The 18,977-nt window shown below is 40.8% G+C and overlaps 1 protein-coding gene across 7 annotated transcripts in view; it reads right to left on the bottom strand.

Annotated features, from left to right (window-relative positions):
• Nucleotides 1–4,558: 4,558 nt before the first annotated feature.
• The window catches only part of RFX3 (regulatory factor X3), a 116,461-nt gene continuing 102,042 nt past the window's right edge, over nucleotides 4,559–18,977 (bottom strand). For 4 of the 7 annotated variants that reach the window (XM_083419839.1, XM_083419835.1, XM_083419837.1 and 1 more), the window contains 6 exons: nucleotides 13,919–14,016; nucleotides 12,211–12,360; nucleotides 9,971–10,179; nucleotides 7,586–7,739; nucleotides 5,748–5,790; nucleotides 4,559–4,860 (listed from right to left, as the gene is read on the bottom strand). In XM_083419839.1, coding sequence (XP_083275965.1) covers nucleotides 4,589–4,860; nucleotides 5,748–5,790; nucleotides 7,586–7,739; nucleotides 9,971–10,179; nucleotides 12,211–12,360; nucleotides 13,919–14,016 — 926 coding nt within the window. In that variant the 3' untranslated portion in view covers nucleotides 4,559–4,588. The remainder of the gene's footprint in view (nucleotides 4,861–5,747; nucleotides 5,791–7,585; nucleotides 7,740–9,970; nucleotides 10,180–12,210; nucleotides 12,361–13,918; nucleotides 14,017–18,977) is intronic. The other 3 variants (XM_083419834.1, XM_083419836.1, XM_083419838.1) reach the window with 1 other exon arrangement.

Consider the following 18,977-nt stretch of genomic DNA (forward strand, 5'->3'; position numbering starts at 1 on the left):
ATATTCCGAAATTAGTGTTATATGAAAGTTAAAAAAAAAAAATCCTATAGGTATTCCTTATATAAAATTATTCCATTATTGAAACAAGGTTGCAATTAAAAGTCAAACTTATGTATTTCCTTGCTGATTTGTCTCGAGAAAACTATGCAGTTATTTAATGTTTTACTGAAAATAATTTGAGAGAAGTGTTTCCGATGCTTAAAAATACCTCGTTTTAAATTAAAGAAATTGTATGTAGATCTGTACATTCCTGAATGACGGTACCATTAGTACAAGTCCTGTTTAAATTATCACCACGCACGGTGAACCCAATGTGGTAACATTGCACATTGGTAACTTTTTAAAAGGTGATCCATTTCTAAAGTAGTGTCGTAATTCCCAGTTGTAATACAAAAATAAGCACAAAGCAAATAATTTCGACAAGACAGTACAAACATTTGTAAGTTTAAAGTGACAGCACCAACTATTTTGCATTCCTGAAGAGCTTATGAAATCTGGGCCTAGCCTCTGAGTAGGAAGTTTCCAGAGTAGCATCTACATTGATCACTGCATTACTTCTACAAGAGCCAAAAAGTCCTATTTTTAAAACTTATTATTCCTTAAACCAACTTTTTAAAGACAGGAGCCACACAAATCCTATGAGTCTATTCTCCTGCAATGCCATCAAGAGTTAGTAATGTCCAGTTCTTTTTTTCTAAAAAAAAAAAAATGTTTAGGGGTACTCTCATTTTCCTATTCATATTGAAAGAGTGCCCCTCAATGAGGCCAAAGTTAGATTCACAAAATGTTGAGGGGTATGCGTACGCCTGCGTCCCCCCAGAAAAAAAGTACTGGTAATGTCAGTGCTAAGACATAATATTAATATTTGTGTTGTGAATGATGGTTAAATTGTGATTACAGTGGTGCCCCACAAGACGAATGCCTCGCAAGACGGAAAACCCGCAAGACGAAAGGGTTTTCCGTCTGCAGAGGTGCTTCGCAAGACGAATTTCCCTATGGGCTTGCTTCGCAAGACGAAAAATGACGAAAAAAAAATCGATTTATTTTTTTTTGCTCCAAAACCCCTTATTCTGAATCGCTAAGCTGCTAAAAGCATTTTAGCAGCAAAACCGCTAATCCCCCCCCAAAAAGCCGTTTTTAGCCCTTAAATTGCCAATAGCGCTAATAGCGCTACTCCGTCAATGGGCTTGCTTCGCAAGACGAAAAAACCGCAAGACGAAAAGACTCGCGGAACGGATTCTTTTCGTCTTGCGAGGCACCACTGTATTTTGTTTAAATTCATCTCCAAGATTCAAAGCCCTCTATGGGTCTGAGGTTTCCTCCCCAAAGCAAGTTGGGGGGATTCTGGGGCAACAGAATCTAAGGTCCAAAGGATCTAGGGTGGGAAGAGGGACTTGGGGGAGCCCTCTGGGTTAGGGGCACAGATGCACTTGGGCACATGCAGGGGAGTCTGGGAATCCCAGCCACATTTCGCAAGGAATGCTGAACGGATATAGGCACAAAGAGTGGAGTGTCAGAAAGCTCCCTTGATGTGGCTTCGTGATTACACGGAAGGGTCTGTGGGGACAATGCAGGGCAGAGGACTCACCCGATTTGTGAGACCAATAAATAGAAAAGCAGAAATGATCAACTGCCACTAAATTAAGTGATAAAAATACGCACATTTGGATTGATCAAAACTAGTATTCCATTTTTTTTTAAATATTAACTTATCAGAGCATTTTTGGATGAATCTGGGGCAATATGTGGCTGCAGAGATCCATCTTATTTACCTGGTTCCATTACAGACTAGAATGTCACCTTTTAATCAGAAAACTTGACATAAGATAAAATTATATATTGATCTTTTTGGCACCTTGAATACAGTGATCAACTAAGGTGGGAAGGCGAAAAGAGTTGACTTACAGAGGATTTACAAGGCCTGTCTCTCTCAGAAAACTAAATTTGCATCTTTGTCATTTCGCTGCATGAACAAAATTCAACAATAATGAAAAGGACAATGATTAGAAAACATACAAGTTTGCCATCTCAAAGGATTATCAGTAAATAAATCTAATCTCCTTACTAGAGCCTTAAAAAACTATGCTGAAAAGTGTTTCTTTGTTTTTACATTTAATTTCACTGTATTTAAGTGTAAACATTTCATAATGCACAATGAGAGGGAGTAAGTATCACAGCTTAGATTTCTTTAAAAAATGGTGAGGGGTACAGACGTGATGGATTTTGAGCGGGGGGATGGGGACACATTTAAATAACAGAGGAAACAGAATGATCATGGAATCATATCAGCATAAGTTAAACAATGTGGCAGGAATGACCAGGCACAAGAGCTTGCCTGGCCGCTCTGCCAGTGGGCCTCCAATTCTGCAACTTTAAGAAAATTCATAAAGCTTGGTTTAGAAGTATAAATGTTTAAATTAAAAAATTAGTAAATCTTTAGAAATTCTTGAAACATGAAAAACCTAGGATCAAACTTGTGTGCTATAAATATACCAACAATTTCTCCTTGCTGTTCAAGCATGTGGTGACTCTAACCTTAAATATCGTCTTTCAGACAAATGACAAACAAGGCTCTGAATATTTGACTATAGCCTTGCGCTATAGAGTCTGTGAATTTTCTTTGTGCTTTCCTTCATTTTTGGTTTGTTTTGATCAAACTAAGGAAATTCAGGTATATTTTCAACCAATGACATGTTTAATCCATTATACTTGTAACAGGTCATTAGACAAAAGCAAAACAAAAAACCCCCACATATAGTATGATTTAACCAGTAAATGAAACAGCAGACTGACCCCCCACATGTGCACAAATTGTAACTATATGCTGCTTTAAAAAGTTTTGCTTACTTTACTTTTTAAAAATTAAAAGTAGATAAGGGTTTAGAAATATATATAAATTCTTGTTTGGAAATTGGCTAACCTATTTTGTTGACCTTTGACATTGTTAAAGCTAGTTTTGTTTTTCATACACTCCCCTCCCCACCAAGAAAATCTGATTAGTAATAAAGTGAAATTCAGCTATAAAGAAGAAATATGCCGTCACTCTAAGCGGGATAGTGTATCTAATAAATAAATAAAGAAAATCTTGATTTTTGAAAACTATGTAACCTGCCCTTCTACTGTTTGGGGACTTGGGGGAGGAGGGGAGAAAGAAAGAAGACAGGCACACTTTGCTGAATCAATGCAAGAGTTATTAACAAGAAAATCTTAGCTTCAGTTCTGTTTAAGGCACCATGTAATAGCCGAGGTACAATGATCCCTGATGTACATTCTTAAATGGCAATGGTCCGTCTAGCCACCTATTCAAATTCTACGCAATTGGGAAATAAGTACAAGTGACATGTGCCAGTTTCACTGCCTTTTAAACATTTTTTTGTATAAAATGAAATCCACTTAAGAACCAGGAATTATTTTGAGCAAAGTTACAATGCAGGTTGCTACATTCCTTGCATCCTATAAACTATCTTTAACAAGAGCAGCAGATTGAACTATCACGGGGAAAAGGACATGGAATAAAAAAAGTCATCTGAAAGGAATGGTTTCCTGCATGTCCAGTTCAGCATAAGTAGTACGTACACTTAAAAAATAATAATCGAGATGCTTTTCTTTCCTTTTCCTAGCTTCAGTCTCTAGCATCAACAGTCCCACTGAAGAGCAGAAAGCATCTGGGTGGTGGTCCCCTGTGTATACGAGGTGCATCATCCCCCCAGGACAAGCTCCAAATCTGCTGCAAGCTCAACTGAAGCCAGCGGAGGTTGCACAGAGTCGGCCGCTTGGGCAGACGGCACCGGAAATCAGTAGTCTTAAAAGAGAGGAGTTGGTACGCAAAGAACTGATTCTTTTTTTGAAAAGGAAGCTTGCATTGTCTGTAATGGTGTCCTGTGTACATGAATTCAGTACACATTATTACCACATGTGATCAGAGCTCTCGTTTATCCTGCAACCGTGAGAATCGCTCTTCCTCTGAGAAAGACGACAGTCTATGTTCTCTAGCGTCATAATAAAATTTCCAATATAACCCCTGAACACTCTGAAATGTATCAAAATAGCATCTTCCAGTTCTGTCCAATGAAAGCTGCCTTTCCTATAACAAGTTTAATGCAGCTGCTATCAAATGAGCAGGCCTCCAGTGTAAATCAAAGAGGAAAATTCTTGATATTTCAGAGTGCAATTAATTAAAACCCTATTTATACGAAATCACCATGACTAACAGTTAACATTAAAATATTTTGTAAAAACTATGAAAAATTAAATTACTTTTAATTATAAAGAGGACAAAAACATTAACATTAAGCTTCTCAAAAACGCTTCTTGACTCTTGAAACTAAGAAAACTCTTTATATTAAGCGGCCAGTGTAAAATGATTGTATTTACCAACTTTTTTTTTTCTTTTCCAAAAGAGACCTGGAGAAATACATACACTCATTTCATTTCACAACTCCAGTAAAAGTAATGTTCAAGCACAGATAAAATTTGACAACAGTCGACCTTCAGACTTCTTTTTTTTGCATCCCTCCCCTCCCCCATGATAAGCCCAACATCAACAGGGCTAATATAATCTGGAAAAAAAAAAGAGCTTTAATATCTGTTAGACTGCAGTATACGTGTTTCCAGTGGCACTGCATTGTCTGATCGTTTGCGTGGCTGTCACAATGTGCTCGTTGTGCAGGGGGCTCAGCAGGCTCTGCTGAACTCCGCTCTCCAGGACGGGTTGCAGGCAGCCCACCTGGAAGGCTTGGCTCAGGTCACTCTTCTCTCTCTTGGCTTGCGGCTCTCCGGAGTCATCCAGCTCTTCGTCCATTTCGCTTTCCACTTCGCTACCTTCATCTGCACAAATAAAACCACCATGAATCCTGCAATCTGAAAGAGCCAGATGATTGGGAGATGGAATTGTTTAGCAACCCGACCATTTCCCTAAGTAGCAACTGTTCCCAGTTTGGGACCCCGGCAAAGAAGAACGAGGCAAACTTGCAGATGCATCTGTGTACCCAGTTAGTCAAATAATTCACTATTTCCTAAACTTGCAGGTGCAGGTTGAATTATTCCTGCATTGCAGGGGGTTGGACTAGGTGACTCAACAATTCTATGATTCTGTTATTCTACTTTCAGTCATCCTAACTATCATACTGCGGATTCTGTCCGTGTTTCATGGTAATCAAGATTTCCTATAATCTACATGCCTATTATACTTCTGGTTTCAGAACTATATTATCTCAGTGTATCTCTCATTCTCATAACCTCTGACCAGGGTTTAAACTGGTTTAAACAGGGTTCAGCATTGTGTCATACTGGTTTCATTAAGCCTGATTTGTCCATTATTCTGGAGCAGTTTTAAATATTACACGGTACACACGTTTCACAACTTCACCTGTTCCTGGATCCAGTGGTGCTTTGTATGATCAGAAGGTACTGCTGGTACTCCCCTGAGAGGTGTTTCTAAGGAGACGCTAGAACACTACCAGTTTGCTATTTCTGCCTTTCAAACAAGGCAAGAATAACGATATCCCACTTGGTGGGGTTCTAGTCTCCAATGGAGAAATGCATTTCTGTTCATGCAAGATGTCCCACCCCCACCCCCTGCAATCCTGTTGATTTCCAGAGGGTTCTCTGATCCTCCAAATGGATTTTTGGAGAGAAAAGAGAGCTGTAGTAGGGAGGTGAGATTAAGAAAGCACCACTGCGCAAGCCAAATTCTACTTGCAATTCTCTGGATGCAACCCAAGATCTAGAACAAACTTCCTACTGACCTTTGTCCATATTTCCAGGAGACACAGCATTTAAATCACCAAACTGCAGAGGAGGAAAGCATAACAAATAGATAGATAAATATTATTGTTAAAATTCCTATACTGCCCTTCACCCGAGCATTACAGCGCAGTTTACAATATAATTACAGTGGTACCTCGCAAGACGAATGCCTCGCAAGACGAAAAACTCACAAGACGAAAGAGTTTTTTGCTTTTGAGTTGCTTCGAAAGACGAATTTCCCTATGGGCTTGCTTCGCAAGACGAAAACGTCTTGCACCTTTTTCTTAAAACCGTCAATGCATTCCTATGGGAAACCGTCAATGCATTTCCTATGGGAAACCGTGCTTCGCAAGACGAAAAATTCACAAGATGAAAGAACTCGCAGAACGAATTAATTTCGCCTTGCGAGGCACCACTGTACAAAACAATACATAATGCAGTAACAACTAAAAAACCAATGTCCCACAGGCAAATTTAAAAGGCCATAGATTGTTTAAGAGGATAAGAGGAATGTTTCTGCCTGGCGCCTAAAGATATCTACTGAAGGCATCAGGCTAACGTAGCCAGGCAGAACATTCCACAAATGAGGAGCCACTGCGGAAAAGACCCCTTCTCGGGCTCCGATCCTCTGAACTTCTTGTGGAGAGGGCACATGAAGAAGGGCCTCGGATCACACACACACTGCATTATCTGAACATTTTCTCTTGCAGTCAAATCCTTTGACCCATCTAGTTGTCCCCCTGGCTCCACAGGAAAAACACAAGCAGCGATTGACCCCTACGTTCAGATTTTGGGGCTTCATCCCTCAGTCCTCTGGGCTTCTCCAAGGTTCGAAGATGTCAGGGATGGTAAGGAAATGTTTATACTAACACAAAGCACAAAGTCATTTAATCTGACTCTGACTTATAAAAAGTATTTGAGACCAAGCGGGAGGAAAGAATGAGAAAGTGGATGACAGCATTCAAAAGGAAGCATCTGACAACAGAAAAGGCAACAACAATGGTTGTGACACTTGGTGAATGGAGGCAAGGCACACTCTTTGCCCACTTGGCACCTTTCCTCACAAGACACTCTTGCGGATTTTAGCCCAAGAAACAGAAATAATTATTGTGTGGTATACAAGACAAGCAAGGAGTTCCTTGGATAAGCTTTGCTATGTCGAGAAAAGCCACAGTAAGCAAATAGGATGCAGGCATTCTATTTTAAGGCTTATTATTACTTTCAATTAAAAAGGCAGGCAGCACTTTTTCTCAAGTTCTCGTCATGCACAATTTTGATACAAAATCTCTGAGGGTGATATCACTATTAGGAAGATAAGAAAGACCAATTTTGAGAGGAAAACAAGAACTTTCTTTACTCTTGGAAGAAGCAAATGAAGGATGTGAATGATCTAACTTCATTCACTGATGTGCCATGCCAGGGTGACAGCACAAATTGTATTATTATTATTATTATTATTATTATTATTATTATTATTTATATACCACCCTATACCCAGAGGTCTCAAATATGAATTTTGGATATTGGAAAATTATAGACTCAAAGAGCAAATTTTGAGGTTTGGTACTTAGGGAAAAACTCAGCATGAACAGATACATTCTGACAAACTAGAATGAGCAATTCAGCATGGTTTCAGGAACTAAAGTATTAGATACTACAACTGAAAATTGGATTTTACATCTGTCACACCCAAATCTTACATAAAGAGATTTCAGTCCAACAATTATCCCATGTACTCCCCATAAGACACATTTATTTCTTAACTGAATACACTTTAGAGAAAATTATTTCTAATTCAATTTTATCAGCTGGAAAAGTGTTCTGGCTGTGGACTTACTTCTCCCATAACCGCAATAGGTGTCTCTCCTGTGGCTTGAGCAACACGATGTTCAACTAAGTAAAACATGTATTCGTCATACAATAGACGGATCAGATGAAAAGAACCAAAGCTAGCAGCACTGCGCAAGGTTAAATCTCGAATAACCATTGAGCTGTATAAAAATAAAAATGGGAAATATGATCATTCCATAATTACTTCAGAAACCTCTGACTTAATTTCCAAAGTTATCCAAAATAATTCTGAAAAATCAAACCACTTAGGAAAATATGCTTATTTACATTGCATTTAGAAAGTTCTATTAATGTGTAAACGGCTCAGTTGGGTTCTATTAATGTGTAAATGGCTCAGTTGGGATGTAACATTTTTGCTTCCTGATTTAAGCTAACCACAGTTTCTTGTTACACCCAAATTGGGAACTCTGGTTAACTTAAACTACAACAAACCATTCTTTGATCCCAGCGTGTTTTAATAAACCATAGTTTAAGCTAAAAACAGTCTGTCCTTTTTGGGCATTATAATAAACTGCAGTTAGGAAACAGATGGTTAAAGTTTCCTCGTTTTATCTGTGCTGGAGTGGAAGAGAGAAGGGCAAGGTGTGAACATGAGGCTTATTCGCATAATGATAAACTACAATTTGCTGTACTGTTATATCCATTTTCTTGGTCAAATTCAATTTTTGTTGTTATGACCATCATGGTCATTTCAAGCACCAGCAGAAAGAATTGTACATCCTATACACACTATATAGAATGTGCAGAAATACACGGTTAAAAAGCAGAGTTAACCAATGTATGCAGATATATCTTAAAATATAGACCAACACGAATCAGTTTCTGTATTACATTGCCGATCAAACTTTACAGTCCACCATAATATCTTTAATTAACATTCTTCTGTTTCTGGGCTGCAACTGCAAATCTTGCAACATTGTCAGTCACAAACTTCTCCGTGCCAGACAATAACTACGCAATTTTCACTCAGTCGTCCACATTAGGCATCTCACACATTAATTCCAGAATATACTTAGTTCTCCGTTCAGGATACAGAGGGCAATATAGTATAGAGGTCTTCTACTGCTTGTGTACAAAAAGCCAGAATTTTCCTGTAGCATACCTTCCATTGTGTGGGTCAATATCACTTATCGTAGGCATATAGGTGAAATGATGCAGCAAATATATAGCCATGGCTTTGGTTACTCAGTGCTGTGTCTAGAAGCACCATGTATTACAACTCTGAATAGAGTCCCATGCCTAATATATGCAGCCTTTTTAACAGAAGCAACCTACGGCCAGCGTAGTCAACAGAAAGGCCCAGCCTGGAAAAATCACCCTGCAGAAAAGTCACCCTACACTGGCTGCCGCAAACGGGAGAACTAGATTGACAATACCTATTCATTAACCACAAGGATCACATTACCTATATCAAAAATCAAGTTCTGATCTTAAGTATGAGGTTAATAATTATCTCAGCAATGATTGACTCTGGGCTGCATCAATAGGAGTATAGCATCTAGATCAAGGGAAGTAATAGTGCCACTGTATTCTGCTCTGGTCAGACCTCACCTGGAGTACTGTGTCCAGTTCTGGGCACCACAGTTCAAGAAGGACACTGACAAACTGGAACGTGTCCAGAGGAGGGCAACCAAAATGGTCAAAGGCCTGGAAATGATGCCTTATGAGGAACGGCTAAGGGAGCTGGGCATGTTTAGCCTGGAGAAGAGGAGGTTAAGGGGTGATATGATAGCCATGTTCAAATATATAAAAGGATGTCATATAGAGGAGGGAGAAAGGTTGTTTTCTGCTGCTCCAGAGAAGCGGACACGGAGCAATGGATCCAAACTACAAGAAAGAAGATTCCACCTAAACATTAGAAAGAACTTCCTGACAGTAAGAGCTGTTCGACAGTGGAATTTGCTGCCAAGGAGTGTGGTGGAGTCTCCTTCTTTGGAGGTCTTTAAGCAGAGGCTTGACAACCATATGTCAGGAGTGCTCTGATGGTGTTTCCTGCTTGGCAGGGGGTTGGACTCGATGGCCCTTGTGGTCTCTTCCAACTCTATGATTCTATGACTCATTTTGGGGACCCACAAAGACATCAGATAGCTCCAAGGAAGGAAGGTATAAAAGTTAATAATAGTTCAAAGTTATAATTCCCAAACGCAACAAAACCTAAGTATATGTGACTGCACTTGCTCATGTTTCTCTCTTGTCACTCTCCTCCACCTCTGAAAAAACTTTTAGGTGGTAAGCGCCCTCAAACATTATTTTTTAGGTGGTGGCGGCATATATGGTAAATGCCACAAAGTTTACTTGTGTTGTTAGTAAGATAAGAGACTGTGTGCTTGTGACAGATCACCAATTGTTCAAAGTCTCCTAAGGCACTGACCTGTAGAAAGACCACTTTAAGAGAAATTGCCGTGCTGCTTTAGGAAAACTCGGCCTTCCTTCGTACGGTTTCAGTGCTTGCATCATGACGTTGTCGAGCCAGGCCGCCCACTGCTCCAGAGTGCTCTGCTGCTGAAGAGTCATCTTGAAATCTGTTTCCAACCTCTGCACCATGTTGTCATCACACTGGCACACCCAGGAAGCCTGCTCCTGTCCCAGTACAAAAAAGGCACAAGAAGAATCCAGTTATGGGAACTTAGAGATGGCAGAGAAGAAAAGCAGCCCATGAGCACATCAAGGGACAGCGGGTTTGGTTTTTTAATCTGCAGGGTTGGCAGGAGGCTCAGAGCTGCTGATTTGTCAGGGCTGTTCACCTCTCAGGGAACGTTCTCAGCTTGTGCTGCACCAGAACAAAGGGAGTCCGGAAGAGAGCGCTGCCACTGCTGCGACTGCTGCCATCACACTAGCTCTCCATTTCCAGCTTCAAACACATAGACACAGCTCTGGCTGTGTCTGCAAACAGCAAACCACACAACCTCACAAGCAGGCAAGGAGGCAGAGGTGATAAACAGCAACAGCAGCAACAGCATCACTGCCGTGAAGCTAGAGGGAAGAGGATGGGAACCAAGGGTGGATGTGCAGTTGACAAGGCCAGGTTGGCGGCAGCCAGGGGAGGCAGAGGCTAAGGAGCTGCTCACCTGCACCTCAACCCTCGTAATGCTGATGATGCTTCAAGAAGGGATGGCATCAAAGGAAGGAGACTCAACATTGAGCTTGCAAGTGAAGTAAGGGCTGCATTTTAAGAAGTGACATTTTGCACCCTTTTTTGTCCAAGGTCTGCTTTTTTCTTCCAACTCTTACTATAGGGTAGCATTTTTGAAGTCAAGAAATAGGTACAAAAAATATAAAGCTACATGATCTCCAGCTTCTTCCTGGACAAAACAGACAGCACAGTCCTATAACTGTCTTTCTGTCTCCCAAAACTACCAGCAAGGAAGAAAAGGGACACTAGACAAAAGCAATGTCGTACTTTAGATCTCCCTCCACCAACACAGGCACACTCCCTTGGTTGCAGTGCTTGTGCTCTTCCTTTCTGAATGGACTTTCTAACTTATTTTTATGTTAATGTCCAGGAAGGTTTAGTTGTCCACAGTCCACAGGCCTAAGCCTGAGACTGAATTTGTCTTCATTTGCTCTCAAGTTCTCAAGTGAGAACTTTAAGAACTAAATTGGCTTTGGGTGGATCAATTTGTGACAAGTTTGCCAAATCTTATGAGTAATTTGTACTGCAATTCCAATGTGGTTCTAGTTTGTCATTCTCACCGGTGCAAAAGGCTGCACATCTTCGTTAACATTTGCTATCAAGTGCTTCAGAAGAACCACAGGCAAATGCTAATCTTTGCCATCCTTAGCTGCTAGAGGTGGGCTTATGGCAGCTCTGATCTACAGGAAAATCTCAGGGAGATTTCCAGTATATCACCTTGGATGTCTTATTCCCAATTTTTTACTAATAGCAGGGGGCAATGACTTTCCCCTCATCCAAACCTAAACTGTTGAAATGAAAAAAGCCTGGAGTAACCAGGCATTGTTTCGTGTGTGGAAGGATTGTAAGTCTCAATCAAAGCCAATTCTTTGGCTTAACAGTCTTTAATTTTATTTTTTTTGTCATTTGCACTGGGCTCTGGTTGGTTGATCTCAGGACTAAAAAAATGACAAGTCTCAAGTCTGATCACTGTGTGGTGGCAGGTCTAATGTAAGATCCAGTGAGAAAGGGATAGATTTGGGGGTGATACAGCTGGAGAGAGAAAGGGTGGAAATGGGCATTTAATTTTTGTTCTTGATTTTCATCTCATGTGTATGGGTTATTTTAAGTAACTTATTTATCATTTCAAATGCTCTACTAAACATTTTCTTATGACCTTGGCTTAGAGGATCCTTGTCTATAGATCACAGATGCACGGATACTGATACTGGGAGACACTTTGTCAACGATCCATATGTTTTCTAAAAGTACGATATTGGAACACCTGAAAGATTCCAAGCTGAAGAAATGTTTCACAATTATTTATTTGCAAGGAGGCTGAGCCAAAAGCTGACATGTTTCAGTTATGTATACCTTTTCTATAGAAACGAAACATTTCTGTAGCCATTTTTGTAGATGAAACGGGCACTGCAAACTCAGACACAAGAGGAGGGGAACCAAGAGCAGTCATATATGCTTCCTGCAAACTTTCTGCCTACCTGGACATTGGCAAAATCTACACGGTTGAGGTCATTGAGCATCTGGTTGATTTGAGACGTGTTCTGCAGTACAGCCCGTGCTGCCTGAGCCAGATGATTCAGAGATGTGTATCTTCGCAGAGTCTGAGCAAAGGCACTTACAGCGGCAACCTAAGGAGAAGGAAGACTAGAGCCTCACGCACACAAACACACAGAGATGAGACAGACCAGGACATTTTCACTCAGGTCTTATCTTCACTGAGATAGACCTTGTTCACTCCTGTCTATCAACCTTTTCTTAGAAAGTAAGCTAATGAGAATGTGGCAGGTTCTGCTTGTGGGATACAGCAGTGCAAGAACAATACAGCCACACATCGCAAAAGGTTTTCCCTGCCCTGCTCACGGGATAAGGCAGAGAAGCAGGTAAAGGCAAGGCAAAAATTCTGCATAGGAGATGGAAACTGGAGAGACCCGGGAGGGATAGTTCTACTGGAATTCATATAATCGTCTCCCATTCTCTGACAAGTACATAAGACCCTCTCTTGGATTGGACCTTCAGCATACAATGAAGTACACAAGCAAATAAAGTGTTCAATACCGTGTCATTTAAAGTGCCTAGTTTTTTTTTTATTATTATTTTATTAAAGATTTTCTTGTTTTACAGAAGTAAGTGTAATGTCTCTCGTATTTTTTCCATGTAACATTTTTACAAATCCGTTTCATTTGTTGAGACATTAGGGGGAGGGAAAAAAAAGGGGGGTGGAGGGAGGGAAGATGGGTAGGGTTGGGGTTGGGTGGCGATGTTTCAATTATGCTTAATGTATGTAGGGTTTGGTGTCAGCGTTGCTTGTGCTGTTCACTTGTGTTCCTTTGGTGGTGAGAGAGGTTGGGATTGGCCTAGGGTGTGGTTGTTTGTTTGTGATTGGCTGTGGTGATCTTTGTTTTCGTGTGTGAGTGGGGTGGGTGGGTGTTTTGGATCAGGTTAGCCAAAAGCGCCTAGTTTTTGACATCCGTAGAAAACTATGTATGTTCTCAGTAATGCTGAAGCTGCCTTGAGTCCCTGTCAGGGAAAAAGGCAGGGTATAAATCAATAGATACAGGCGCCCCCCCCCCCACATGGGGGTTATGTTCTGGGCACCCGTGCATATAAGTGAAATGCGTAAAGTGGGGAGCACCCTCCAAACACCCTTTAAACACCCTCTCTGTCACTCTCTCTTCAATCCATACCAAAAATATTGTATCTAGAAACATCCACAACAAGAGTTGAAGCTCTGGGGCCAGCAGGAGGCGGAAGGACAAGAGGGAAAGCAGGGGTGGCAGCTGCTGGGCTCCCCTGCACACCAGCTGTTAGGCAGGGAGGCTGAGCAGCCAAAACAAAACCCGCTGAGCCTCCGGTCTCTTCCTCCACCCTTCCTGACACCCTCTTCAGGCTCCTTGCGAGCCAAAAGGACTCTCCAGCTCTCTGCTGCCATTGCCAGGTTTGAATCAAATGATTTATTTATTTCCCGGCACCATGCATATATGTGGTCATGTGCAAGTTGATCACACGTAAGGGGGGGGCAATAATAATAATAATAATAATAATAATAATAATAATGCAATTAAATGAAGGCTAAATTTTGCATGGTTTTCTTTAAAGAGATGCTTCTGGCATCGACTCTTAACAATTATGTTTTATTTGTGTCTTTGCAATGTCATTTTTGTTCCAAATTGTTTAGAAGGCATTTACCTTGGTTTGAATCATTCTCTGTGGAATATTGTTCATGGCATTGGAAAGCCAACCTTCAAGGCTTTTTGCAAAATTGCGAATGGCTTGGGTCAAGGCACCTATGCATAAAAGAATACAAAACAAATGAAAAAAAGTCAAGGCATGTATGTATTTAAAGATCAACGTCCTTGACTATTACAACTACAGAGAACAGCGAGGGAGCAAATGATAACCATGATAGGAACAATTAGTATAAATCCCACATAGAATTAAAGGTAGTACTGCAGCCATCGAACAATGACTATCTAATGTTCGTGGTTCCAGTTCTCACCGAGGCAGTAAACCTCTATCTTGACTGTGCCACTTCAGATGGGAAGAAAGCACCATTTTGGGGGAGGAACACTCCGTCATGGGAGTCAGCACCAGTACAGCTCACTCTCACAGGTTCACTCTTGCACTAAAGACTAGGCCTAAAGAAGGGGAAGCAACAGATCACTGCCTAACTGCACAGCAGGTAGGAGAGAACAAGCATTGCAAGATCCACTCTAGACTGTAAGTACATTGTCAGATAAAGGCCTAGATCTTGCTGCTGCTGTGCAGTTACAGTGCAACATGGCAATGCTGGGTTTGCACCTAACAGTAACTTGTGATTTGAAGTTGTCCTGTTTAGAAACTAAGCATTCTTTTATCATAAACTAGGATCCCCAGTTTGTACGTAAATCTAAACTGAGATTCTTTGAAAGGAATCAACTTGGCAGAAGTCACCCTGCTGATGAGAGGAGGACAATGTGTGAGTTTGGTGTTTGGCTTAAGCTCCCGATGGCTCATCCACACAGTGCTAAATCATGGCTGAGTGTTACATGTGATCCAAGCCAGTGACTCTTCTCTGAAATATTGATATTCACTCTAGGAGTGGAAAAGTACGACCTTTTAGATTGGCACTGACACAATTATGCAATCTGATTTTTATGTAGTACTTCTACTGATTGTTTCAATACAGATCTGTGTTATGCATTCTAATTTGAATTTTTATTGTGACTCTTTTAAACCAAGCGCTCCTAACATTCTCAGGCAGTTGTTAGATTTTTGGGTGTCGCTTGAATGTCGGTCAACCTCACTGAAAGTCTCTGCTTTTCTTAGAGTTTATTGATGCTTTAAAACACATTAAAAACTCTGTTTTTAAAGTGAGCACACACAAACTAACCCTACCTATTCAGTGACTCTTTAAATATCTATGGAACACACACACACACACACACACACTTTCTGTCTCACCACAATTCAGGGAGTCTCTTTATGTACCTACAAGGGGACATATGTCATTATTTCAATTCAGACACTTTTAACTAATGACACATTTATAAACTAGAACTAGTCAAAAGCATAAAGTATGCAGTTTGCCTATAAAATTATAACTATGCACCCAACCGATGGAAATGGGAGTCAACTCCCATCATGGAATGGCATTAGAATCTGCCTTGCTGTTTGTCATGCCCTAATTAAGAATGCACACTGTCTTAATTAAAGAGAGGGGAAGTTTATAAAATTTTCAGTAGGTTTCTGGCTTAAGAATAGTAGTGGAACAAGGATATATGCTGAGACATCTAGCACTGGGATAAAGAAATAGGAACTTTGTAATTAAAATTTGACTTTCCCTGTATCTTATTTGCTTTCATTGATATGGGAGTTAGTAAAACTACTGTTTTACCATTTGAAAGAAGCAATGTAAAAAGAATAAGGTAAGCAGATCATCCCCCCTTTTCCAACTGTTCCTGTATAAGAGCCATTGCTGATGCGCTCAAATGACACCATTCACGCATAACGCGGATGGATCAGTCTGATGCAGGTGTATGTAGAAGCACAAAAATAAAGCTTGAGAAAAAAACACTAAGCTCTCTTCCCACAGCAAAAAGCTGAATGAGAAATGGGCCATTGAATGGTGACTGTGAAAAAAATGAATCTGAGGTGGGAATCTTGTAGGACAACATGGCTCACTAACTAGCACAGAGAGCAGGAACACTATTTTCTTGCATGTCTGATTTGTGTAACTTTCTAGGACTAAAATGGAAAGGGCAGGCTTCTCCATCCTTCTTCTCACATGCCCCCCTCCAAGACTGTGGGGAGGGGGCTCTCATAAACACGCCATAAGTCACAAGAGCCATTTGAGCGAAAGAGCAGGCACACACAGCACCTCTGAAGATGCATGAGGTTCTGGCTCATGTAGATGACCAAGGGCAGCATCCTGTCAATTGCACACCTCAACACCTCAGCGCACGGTGCTAAATAAATGTGAAACACTAGCTAAATATTAATTACTAGTACTAAAACCGGTATGGTAGTTATCCATAAAAAGCTCTGTGCTCTTTTAAAATAGCATGAATCATATTGAAGTTCAATTACAAATGAGGCTTGAACAGCTCCATAACACCTATCTATGAAATAATCAGTCTGTTAAAACACACAGCACATTTCTTTCTACAGAGATATCAGACTTATATAAGGGAATCATGCTTCCATTGCTCTTCAGTTCTTTTCTAATGTTTTAAATTGGAGTGTGGGTGTTGGGGATGAAAAGCAGGATATAAATATTTAAATAAATCAACCAAAATTACAATCTGCAGACATTACTATCCCCAATCGCTGCAGGGGAATAAATAGTTTTTAGATGTGTGTTTGTCTATGTGAAAGAAAGATAAGCAAACACACAGGTAATGTTAGATAGCTGAGGATTATTTAAGCCCCACACATATATGAGTACTGAACAAAATATCTCTAACGTGATTTCAAATTGTACCTGCATAGTGGTACTAACATATGACACCAAAAAAGCAAGAAAATATTTGTATCAAGATTTTAGCACTCACAAAGAAGTCCCCACAACTACCAAAAATAAACTATACAAAAAGCACAAACTGAATTTCCAGGTTTCTGAAGATTTCAGAAGGAGTTCCAATTTGAATTTCATAATTCCTCTAGATCTGTACCAAATCTTTACAATAAAAGTTTATTTTGGTAACAACTATATGAAAAACGGTCTGTTTTCTTTTAAGCTTTTATGAAGCTAAGTATTAGAAAGAAAGATACTCTGCAGGACACAGTGTTTATATGGGGTGACTATAGACCCCTGCACAATCAGGGTCAAAAACTGCACAGGGAGACTCTAGAAGAGGAGATTTGTTGCTGCTGACCTTTGCCTTCTAACTTATGGCAGGCTCTCAATGCAGGAACAGGAGGGTGCTGGGGGGCAGGACTTGGCCCTGTGCCCCCCCCTTTTGCATGAGAAAACTAGTCCCCTGGTGCTCTCCCAAAACCTGCTCAGACATGGTTATTGGGCCAACCTCTTCTCCAAAAGAGTTGACTTCATTTCTGTGCAATTTCACTATCCTTGCGCACCATTGTTGTCTAACAGTCCAACCACCTCTCTTGCAGGATTTGGGTTTTGAGGTACCGGTATTTAGAGGGGTTTGGGGTTGTTGTTGTTTTTAATCATTCTAACACCCTAATGTTTTTAGCCATGTATTCTTCAAAAAAATATATAGCCAGGAACACTGACAGATTTTCCTGTAATGGTAACGGACAATTGGTCAGAAATGTAGGAGAGGAAGATCTACAGAACTACAGAGGGAGGCCTCCTTTGTCACCAGCCATCTCTCGTTGAGCGGGGAGTCTGAGAAGGGCTTTGAAGCACCTTCAGCTGGACATGCTTGCAAGCCCCCTTCCGCCCTTCCCAATGTGCAGGGGCCTCTGCCCTCCCTCTAGCTTAAGCTCTCACGCTCTCTTTGGAATGCAGAAATAGGACTTAAGGCTAGAACCAAGAAAAAGTTCAAAAATGTTAACGGGGCGACAAATTTACTTCTCTGGTGTTCAGAGAGCAGTATTTGGGGCCTAGGAAAATGACTAGAGGTTTGTGATGGCTTTCGACAATATTTTGTCGCATTTGCAAGGCTCAGTTACATATGCGAATTTATTGTGAATCAAATGTGGCAACCATATTGAGGGTAAAACCAGTATAGGGTCAAAAGGCAGTGGTTTTTGGACCACTCTATCTTCTGCTCTCAATGCTGAACAATTCTCCATTTTTCTATGCTGTACCTTTGAATCTAATCTAATATTTTCTATCAGAAACTCATTTACTTTAAACATTTAATAGCCATCACTTTGCTTTGAGATGGTTTAGAAGTCGAGCAACAATAAAAACAACATATTTTTAAAAAAACATGCTCCATCATGGCAAGTTTGGTTCAGTTAACAAGACTTCAGTTTCCTGAAAGGACCAAATGCAAGAGTGTGAAACTCAAATAGACTGGAGGACCAAACTCTCCACCTGGCAAATACCCAAAGGCCACATTCGTACTCTTTCCACAGAAGTCAACTGCACTTGAGTTCAGCACCAAAGGGTCGCAAATTCCATCTCAGTTGGACACTAACATCTGAAAAATGGCTTCAGGTTCTGCTGTCTAAGCTCCCTGCCCACATGCGACCAACTGCCCTCCTCCATCCACCACTTGGCAACTTGGCCTGACTTTTCCCATCTACTCCATGCACTTTCACAAGGGGGCCCCATCTGGCAAATGGCCAGGGCTCCGCTCCGCTCCATGCCAAGGCACTGCACCCCCGCCACGCCCCCTGTTGGCACTGTTACCACTCAATTAGAGGCAGGAAGAAAGGCTGCTGCCATTCGCAAACCAGCCCATTGCCCTACAAGGGCACCAATGTCCAACCCTTGAAGACAGTTCAGTGGCTTATATAATGCGGCAGGAATCCCCAATGTGGTCCAAGGCACACTTCAAGGGTCTCTCAGTGCTTCCCAACCTTACATTTGACCCCTCTGATGTAAGAAATAGGTATGACAGTCCAATATTTTGAAAAAGAAATTTGCCTTGAACGATGGAGTCTTGCCTGACAATGTTGATCTCATTACACATCCATCTTGCTTATAAGGGGGGGGGGGGCTTTTTCTGCAATATTGATTGAGGTAACTATGATTCTTTGATCTTTAAGACAGGAACTCCAACTACTATTTCATAATTCGAGAGGAAATCAAATCAGTAGTTAAAATGCAACTTTCAAATATCCCAGA

This window comes from Podarcis tiliguerta, assembly GCF_965153285.1.
Source record: "Podarcis tiliguerta genome assembly, chromosome: 17".
In the NCBI taxonomy this organism is placed as follows: Eukaryota; Metazoa; Chordata; class Lepidosauria; order Squamata; family Lacertidae; genus Podarcis; species Podarcis tiliguerta.